At 44.1% G+C, this 9,814-nt stretch overlaps 1 protein-coding gene across 1 annotated transcript; it reads left to right on the forward strand.

The window, feature by feature from the left end:
* The first annotated feature begins 2,481 nt into the window (after positions 1-2,481).
* LOC125518707 (mitogen-activated protein kinase 1) lies at positions 2,482-9,688 on the forward strand. The gene is made up of 6 exons (XM_048683535.1): positions 2,482-2,897; positions 2,985-3,114; positions 6,629-6,766; positions 7,894-8,226; positions 8,425-8,605; positions 9,150-9,688. The coding sequence occupies exons 1-6, from the start codon at positions 2,662-2,664 to the stop codon at positions 9,317-9,319; spliced, it is 1,188 nt and encodes a 395-aa protein (XP_048539492.1). The 5' UTR covers positions 2,482-2,661; the 3' UTR covers positions 9,320-9,688.
* Positions 9,689-9,814: the final 126 nt, after the last annotated feature.

Consider the following 9,814-nt stretch of genomic DNA (forward strand, 5'->3'; position numbering starts at 1 on the left):
CACGCAGCTCAGGACACCCAGTCCTCACCGTTTTCTCCTTGAGCTAAGGTCACACAGACCTTGCCCAATCACTCTGGTAAGTCTTCAAGGTAGACTCCCAAACCTTCACAGACTTCGTTCACCGGCAATCCACAATTTCTCTTGGATGCTCAGAACGCGACGCCTAACCGTCTGGAGGATGCACAGTCCTCAAGTGTAATAAGTCTTCAGATCACTCAGACACGAAGACTTAAGTGATGCCCAATTTACTCTGGCACTGGGTGGTTAGGGCTTTTCTCCTCGCTAGGGATTTTCTCTCAAAGGCTTCGAGGTGGGTTGCTCTCAAACGACAAAATCCGTGCACTGAAATCTGAGCAGCCAACCGTTTATGGTTGTGGGGGTGGGCTATTTATAGCCACTTGGCAACCCGACCTGATTTGTCCGAAATGACCCTGGGTCACTAAGGAACTGACACGTGTCTCAACGGTCAGATTTCGAACTCTCATGGCAACTTTACTTGGGCTGCAAGCAAAGCTGACTTGTCCGGCTCTGGACAAGATTCGCTCTCATTGTCTTCACTCGAAGACATAGGTTTTTTGATTTAGGCATCACTTCAGTCATTCTGACTGGTTCTCCTGGACCCCACTTAACAGTACGGTGGTTCCTATGACACAACATAAATGAAATAAAACTACGAAGGATCTAAGTCTTCGAGTTCCATAAGCTTCATAAGGAGTCTTCTCATGTCATTGTCTTCAATATGAATATCTTCATAAACCACCATTGTCTTCAATGTCTTCGTACATTTTTAGGGGTCATCTCTGGTAGTAAAACCGAATCAATGAGGGACTTCTACCTGTGTTATCCTGCAATTCTCACAAACACATTAGTCCCTCAACTAGGTTTGTTGTCAATACTCCAAAACCAACTAGGGGTGGCACTAGATGCACTTACACATCCGCGAAATTTACCACTCCGAGTGGCTCGTCAATGTCGTCATGGTCCCCAAGAAAGATGATTCACTTCGTATGTGCATTGATTGCAAGCATATCAATCGGGCCTGCCCGAAAGATCATTTCCCTCTCCCCCGCATCGACCAGATTGTTGACTCAACTGCGGGATGTGAGCGCTTGTCTTTTCTGGATGCATATTCCGGGTATCATCAGATTTGACTGTATGGACCCGATGAAATGAAAACAACCTTTATCACCCCATTCGGGTGCTTTTGCTATGTTATCATGCCATTCGGTCTCAAGAATGCTGGTGCCACATTCATGAGGATGATTCAGAAGTGCCTGCTCACTCAAATTAGTCGGAACGTGGAAGCATATATGGATGACATCGTGGTTAAGTCGCGTAAAGGTTCCGACCTGCTGACTGACCTCGCTGAAATCTTTGCCAACCTGAGGAGATATGATATCAAGCTTAATCCGTCGAAGTGCACATTCGGAGTCCCCGATGGAAAGTTACTCGGTTTCCTCGTTTCCGAACGAGGGATCGATGCAAACCCAAAGAAAGTTGGTGCAATCCTCCGAATGACGCGCCCTGTGCGTGTGCATGACGTTCAGAAGCTCACTGGCTGTTTGGCCGCTTTGAGTCGATTTATCTCTTGTCTCGGTGAAAAGGCATTGCCTCTTTACCGACTGATGAAGAAATCTGATAAGTTTGAGTGGACTCCTGAAGCTGACGTAGCATTTGCAGAGCTCAAAGCTCTGCTTTCCACCCAACCGGTGCTTGCTGCCCCAATCAACAAAGAGCCTTTACTGCTTTATATACGGGGGCGCCGCTAAGGTCTTTAAGCTTGGACACTTGGATACATCCATCTCTTCACTTCGCGAGGTGCTTGTAGACTTGGGTTGAGGTCACCTATGTGCCACATAACTCAAAGATCTGCTTGGCAATAGGGTTGAGGTGCACCTCCATGAAGCCCTTGTCAGCCCTCACCCCACTGGCGATGATTTCACACATCTTGTCAAGCAGGGACGTGGACAAGAAAAGCTGCCATTTCACTGTGTTCCACTCCTAGCCACCCTAATAAGTGCCAGGAAACCCGAACCAAAAACAAACCGCGACGCATCCTACCCCTATAAATAGCGTAGGCGCACCCGCCCGCACATGATGTGCCGACAACACCCGACAATGCCTACACGGCCACGCACGGACACAAGGTGGCAGCACACCAGCCAGCGCCGGCACCGTCGAAAAGGCGCCCTCGACAGCACCACACCCATCATCACACCGGTGGCGATGCGCAGCCCCCAACCGCTGCCGCCACCACAACCACATCCATCTCGTGGATTTATACATATCATAACGCACTTAGGGATGGGCCCTAGCTTTCTTTTCTAGGGTTAGGGATGCACAGTGTATATGTAGCTTATGGCCATAGGTAGGCATGATCCTCCATTTTCCCACTTGGAGTAAAAAAGGCACCTTCCCATAGCAGCCGGCCACTCCCACTCGCCACTGGCACGCGCGCTGCCAGCCATCTCCCGTCTCCACGCAGGCCGGCACGGCTGCCCCCATCCCATCCCATCCCCTCCCCAGCCCAGAAACTGAAGGAGAGAGAGGAGAAGGGGAGCTACCACACCACCTAAACAAACAAGAGGCGGAAAGCGACCAAATCTCGGGAGCGAATTCCCCTCCCCTCCCCGCACCCCCGCGCGCGCGATCCGGGCGGAGATGGACGCCGGCGGGGCGCAGCCGCCGGACTCGGAGATGGCGGAGGCCGGGGCGGCCGCGGCCGCGGCGGCCGCGGCGGGGGCGGCGCCGGGCGGCGCGATGGACAACATCCAGGCCACGCTCACCCACGGCGGGAGGTTCATCCAGTACAACATCTTCGGCAACGTCTTCGAGGTCACCGCCAAGTACAAGCCCCCCATCCTCCCCATCGGCAAGGGCGCCTACGGCATCGTCTGGTACGCCCCCTCCCCCTTTCTTTCCCCTCCATCCCCATCTCCATCTCCGGCTGGCTGACCGACTCACTGACCCCCGGCGCGTGGCAGCTCCGCGCTCAACTCCGAGACGGGGGAGCAGGTGGCCATCAAGAAGATCGCCAACGCCTTCGACAACAAGATCGACGCCAAGCGCACGCTGCGGGAGATCAAGCTGCTCCGCCACATGGACCACGAGAATGTCAGTCCCCGATCCGCCCCTCCCTCCATTTTTTTCCTCTCTCGGAGAATCTCCTTGAATGCTCCTTGTGGTTGTGCTGGTTGGTTGCATTGAATGGAACGGCAGGTGGATGGGTTCGGTTAGATTTTAGCCACCGCCAAATGATTGGCTTCGCCGACAGCTCCGTGGCCGGCTTTTCCTTCCTCGTTTGCGCGAGACCTTCAGGACTAGTAATCCTAGGCGCGCCTTTAAAGAACCCACCAACCTTTTGGGATGCGATTCATTGTGTTCTTCTTCCTCGGCGCACCTGGAGCAGCACCACTTGATGATGCTCTCGCTCCTACTGCTAGATTCTGCTGATGTCAAAAGCTGCCTCAGGACCAATCTATCTGCCTGTGTCCCTTTTGCTGCCTAGCTCCTCCGAATCCAGTGGGTGTGTGGTGGAAGTGATTGCACAGTTCCTAGGCTAGGGGGCTACTACTGTTTGAAAGTTCTTATTAGGATGTTGGACTTGGATCTTTCCATTTCATAGTCCTGTGATAACTAAACTGGGTAAGAGAAATCTGAGTTAGGCATCTTGGGTCTTTTCATGTGCCTTCTTTAAAAGGCTTTGGCGTTCTTCTTGTAATATGAAATGACTCGTGTTTTGGCGCGTATTTGAGGGGGAAAAATGTTTTTTTGGGGAAGATAGCCCTGCTCGCAGTACACTAGAGGTGGATTGTATCTTGACAGCCTTCCTTGGACACCTCAGCATATGCTCTGAGATGTGTGGATTTCAAGTTTAGGTGATGTCAAGTAATCTGCTAGCAGTAAGAGCATGAAGAGAATGGAACCCTTTGGCTTTGTATTCTTTGTTTCATCAAGCATCGTCATTTGCAGATTGCGTATTCTGGTGGAAGGTTTTCAGAGTGACACTGGTTTTGGCTAGTATCCTACGTAAGCTAGGGTTTCAGATTTAATGCTACACCTGAATAGACAAACTTCTTTGGGAGTTTGACCGTCAGACAATTATGACCGTTGGCACTGAAATATCGGATTAGGCAAGGTCTGATTAATAACGGAAATGCTTGTCGACACGTGCTTTGTACACTGTCAGCCGTAAACGTATCACCTGCTGTATCTTCTAGCTACTATAAAGGCAGAATTTTTCCGTTACGAGATCCTGTACTTCGCTTTTTTTTTTTCTTTTGATGGTGCGAACGAGCATTCCTGACAAGAGGTGTATTAGGCGGTGGTTGGTGGCTGGCACAAAAGCTGAAATGGGCAGCGTGGCGGCACCAGTGGGCGGCTCAATAGCTAACTCTTGTGAACGGACAGAGCAACGGCTGCATTACCTCATCTTGGGTTCGCAGGAAGCAAATTGGACTTTTCAGTGGGCTTAAGGCCTGGTAATGGAACCACAGCACAGGAGAAAACATCCTGACCATAAAGGAAAATAATGCACAGGACCACTTACGCCACATATTTGCCTTTATAGTAGTTATGGCAGGTGATACGGTTCCCTGTCAGCTATTTATGTCCAATACATTCCATACCATAACTGTATGATGCTGTCTTATTCATTATTATTCTCCATGTCAACCCCCAAAAAGGATGAGCTACATAATAAAGCCATAAAGATTTGGAGACCCTGTATTCCAATAGCTATATTAGAAGCCATAGTTTATGTAAGGGAAAAGCCTCTTTGTTTGCTGACACGAATTTAGTTCCCCCTCCAGGTCCCAAAAGCACAGAGAATTACATTTGCAAATTTTCGGAAAAAGAAACAGTCTTGTAGATCTACCTGTAGTCCTGTACAAAAGTATGTGTACAAAAATGCATCTATGCACTAGTTTTTGTTAGTACACATATTATCGCACAATGCACATCAAAATTTCCCCTCTATTCTGGAAAATTGCAAATCAGTTCTTTTTTTCACAAGGGAACATGTGCAGCTAGAAATTGCATGTTGTTTACCTCCTAAACCAAGTAACATTCGGCTTAATGCAGCTACTTGGGTGATGCACTTGTTTCATCTATGCTAGCTACCTACTTGTATCTTGTATCTTGTTTGTTGTATTTTATACATACATACCCTGACTCTTGGTTGTACTCGGCATATCCATGCTCGAAGCAGCAATGACTGGTCATATCCACTCTCTAAGCAGTAAGAAGTGGTCAGAACTTCCTATACTGCTCATGTGTCATGTGGGAACATATGCAGCTGGTATAGTGCTGCATTGTGTTCAAGTTAGTTACAAGGGTTTTGAAGATGGTTCACAATGCAACATAAAAACAGAGGCTAACAACAAATAAAAATTGGAAAGCTCCAGAATTGCTCTATTCTGACTCCCATGCCAAGTATTTATGCCTTCTACTGCTTTAAATTTTGAATGCGTAAAATTTGTGGTATTTGCACTGCTACAAAAGGCAGCCAGAAATGTGCAAGGTTACACCCTTCACTCTTCAAACAAGCAAAATAAATAAATAAATTAGGTTGTCATCATCGGCACCGGCATCTTTGAATTATATTTCATATGATGCTGTGAGAAGTACTACTAGCTGCAGATTCTTAATAATGACTATTCATTTCACTCATTTTCTGGACACCATAATTCTGTTATCTTTTTGGTGAAAAATAATAGAATATTGCTATGATTGTGTTAATAATATGATGCCAATTTACTTCTGTTGTGCTGTTGTTGTAGAATAATATATCTTCAAAAAACATGTTTAACCTAAAAAAGAAGCCAACAACTCATCAAAATGTCACTGGGTGCATCTCAGCTCTAACAAATGTTCGGTTTGTAGTATCCAGAAACGAGTTTGAAATGGAAATGTTAACTTGGTAGAATTTTAGAAGTTTCCACGCAACTTAGTTCAGCTGTAACTGTAGCCAACATAGTTAAGTGAAGTGTATGTGTTCATCAGCTTTCCACGGCTTGTTGATTATTTCAATGCATTCAAGATGAAATATAAAGTTGACTCAAGCCATCGAAAGAACGTACAGATTGTCAGCTGTAACCATAGAAAACATAAGTTATATGAAATGTATGTGTTCTTAAGCTTTCCATGACCTGTTGACTATTTCAATTCATTCAAGATGCAAGATATGTCAAATATAAAGTTGATATGCATTCAAGATGAAATATAAAGTTGACTCAAGCCATCGAAAGAAAGTACAGATATGTCAAATTGTATTGTCTTGGTGTATGCGTTTTTTGTGCAAGATGTAAAAACTAGACATTATGTAAGGCATGTGGCCCTGTTGCTGCTAACCATAGTTATTGCCTTTTTGGAAGATTTTTTTTTAAGTATGAATTAATGCTACGAAGGGGAGCCTTGGCGCAGTAATAAAGCTGCTGCCTTGTGACCATGAGGTCACGGGTTCAAGTCCTGGAAACAGCCTCTTACAGAAATGTAGGGAAAGGCTGCGCACCATAGACCCAAAGTGGTTGGACCCTGCGCAAGCGGGAGTTACATGCACCGGGCTGCCCTTTTTTTATGAATTAATGCTACAAAATATGTTTCTTACAAGAGGACATTTCTTATGCAGATTGTTGCAATAAGGGATATTATACCTCCTGCACAAAGGACTGCATTTAATGATGTCTATATTGCATATGAATTGATGGACACCGATCTGCATCAAATTATTCGCTCAAATCAAGCTTTATCGGAGGAGCACTGCCAGGTACTTATTATTTATTTCGATATAGAAGTAAAACCTTCTCATACCCCCTTTGTAGGATAAGTTTGCTTATCTAATTATATTATTGTTTGTCTATAGAAATTCTTTTCTCTAGTATCTCATTTCATCTGATTCCCCGAGTACATTATACTGTCAATTATCTGTTTCATTATTATTTTCTGCCTCAGCTTGTACATACTTCTGTAAGATATTAGTATTCTGGGAGCAGGGAGCTAATGAGTAATAACTAAAGCAAGTCAATTCTTTTTCTGCTCAGCCTGAATCATCTTGCTACTTTGCTAGTCTAGGACTACGTGCCCTAAATAAGTTTGCCTGGTGTATAGTATAAAAATTGACCTTTGTGGTGGAATTATAGGGATATATTTGATGACTGTAGATATATTGGATTAGCACTCTGACATAGGTGAACTGTAATATACTGACATTGAATAAGTACCTTACTGTATTACACCTCTTAGAAAGGATACGACATATTAGAAACATTCAATGCACCCCTCTGAACATTCGGTCGAACAAAGGGAGCAGTTGAACAAGTTCATCACATATAGTACTCTCTCCGTTCCAAAATAAGTGACTCAAATTTCTACTAACTTTGTACTAAAGCTAGTACAATGTTGAGTCACTTATTTTGGGACGGAGGGAGTACATGCTTAGCGCTGACACATCAGTATACTACTTAATGCTAGCAATTCTTTTTTCTATCCTTTGTCAAACACAGCCATGCATCATTGCTAAGGGATGTTTCCTAAATAGAAGTGCTTTCTATATATCAGAGTGGTCTCTTTTGCTAACAATACCATGCTTGCTGATATAAAATCATGTTCTACTTTCGCAAATACCATCGGATAATCCTTGGTGGAAAAGTTCCATGGAAAAACTGTTTGCTATAAATAATATGCCTGTACTGTCAGTGCATACTTGGGGGTTTCTAGCATAAAGAATTGACGCTAAATCACACGTGAGAAATCAGTGGTTTTCTGGAGTGGTCACGTTTCTCTTCCGTTGATCTTGTTCTTTCTAGTTTCTTTTCAATCCCCAAACTTCTGTCTTGTTCTCAGAAATTGTACTTAATCTGATGTGGATGTTTTGTGTAATTTTTCCTTGTGCAGTATTTCCTTTATCAGATCCTTCGTGGCTTGAAGTATATACATTCAGCAAATGTTCTCCACCGAGACTTGAAGCCTAGCAATCTTCTTTTGAATGCAAACTGTGACCTAAAAATTTGCGATTTTGGGCTTGCTCGTACCACCTCAGAAACTGATTTTATGACCGAGTATGTTGTGACAAGATGGTACAGGGCACCAGAGCTTTTGTTGAACTCCTCCGAATACACTGCAGCAATTGATGTGTGGTCTGTGGGCTGTATATTTATGGAACTGATGGACCGGAAACCTTTGTTTCCAGGAAGAGACCATGTCCATCAGCTACGTCTACTAATGGAGGTTTAGATAGTCCCCTATGAACTTCTTTTATATCGAATTTAAATCATGTTGTGTGGTCCTGTTTTAGCATATCTAGTATGATCATAGTTTTTTTCTCGAAGTAGAGGTATTTAAGCACTTGACTGGTATATATAATAAGTACTTTTCTGGTGCACATTAATTCATTTTCAATTCCCTTGTGGTATTTCCTTGTTGCAGCTCATTGGAACACCAAATGAGGCTGATTTGGATTTTGTAAATGAAAATGCAAGAAGATATATCCGCCAACTTCCCCGTCATGCAAGGCAATCATTATCTGAGAAGTTTCCACATGTTCACCCTTCAGCAATTGACTTGGTTGAAAAGATGCTGACTTTCGATCCTAGACAGAGAATAACAGGCAAGTTCTGGCATGTGTTCTAGTGATTTAACCATCTGCGTCCATCTGCTGGGATTTATTGTTGCTTGACTGACGATCTTATGTTCCAAACAGCACGATAATAAGAGCCGTCTTTTTTTTTCGGTATCATGAATAGTTTAATTTAGAACTTGCTCCATTTGTTAAATATTAGTACCTGGAATCTCATCTGGGTATGCCATCCTAGTGTTTCGTTTTATATATCATTAGCTAACATCACTTCCTCCATTCAAATGGAAAAAAGTAATTAAATTGGGAAGATCACACAGTTAAAATATATGGACTATCCGGGCTGGATTTACAGCCCAAGTGGGTAGGAATGTGTCCATACTCTCTGTAGATATGCAAAGTGCATTAGTTTGAAGTGGGAATGCTAAAGTAATCATTGTTGCCTGTTGGGTGGTGTTGCTATAGTTGACAATCCATAGTTTTGACTGCAAAATATCCGTCTCCAAGATTCATCCTTTACTTTCTTTGGTCAGTTATTGATCGATAGTTACTGATTGTTCCTTTATTTTTTGGTCAGTTGAAGGCGCACTTGCGCATCCTTACTTGGCATCGCTGCATGACATAAGTGATGAGCCAGTCTGCACGATGCCCTTCAGCTTTGACTTCGAGCAGCATGCATTGTCAGAAGAACAAATGAAGGATCTAATCCACCAAGAGGGCATCGCGTTCAACCCTGATTACCAGTAGGTGGAGTTCCTTTGATCGGCTTCATTCATATGGAAAGTTTTCGGTCCTCCTGCCGCCATAAAATGTCGCTAGCTGTAAATAATTGCCTCACCCAGAGAATCAAAAGGAGATGGCGTGTTAAGGGTAGATGACAAGAGCTGTGGTGGTCAAATTTCCGTGTAGCCTATGGATTCTTGTGCTTGTGTATGTTGTTTTATGTGGATTTTTTCCCCTTCTGCTTAAAGATGTTTCAGCATTTTCCGTAAGATGCGATAGTCCGTGAACGATGGCTGCCTAATTTCTGTGGCCGTCATGAGATTTTTACATTGTGGTCGATTATGGATTATGTAATGTTGTCCTGGTTAATGAACTCTGACTGACTGATTGGAATGTTGTGTTTGAATGCGGACTGACCGTGATTTAGTGGTTGCTGTTTGAAGTTGTAGCCCTATTTAAGAGTTGTCACCCTATTCTCTGGGTTTACAAGGCTCTTGTGCATTTCTAGATCACCAGTTT

This window comes from Triticum urartu, chromosome 7 (genome assembly GCF_003073215.2).
Source record: "Triticum urartu cultivar G1812 chromosome 7, Tu2.1, whole genome shotgun sequence".
In the NCBI taxonomy this organism is placed as follows: Eukaryota; Viridiplantae; Streptophyta; class Magnoliopsida; order Poales; family Poaceae; genus Triticum; species Triticum urartu.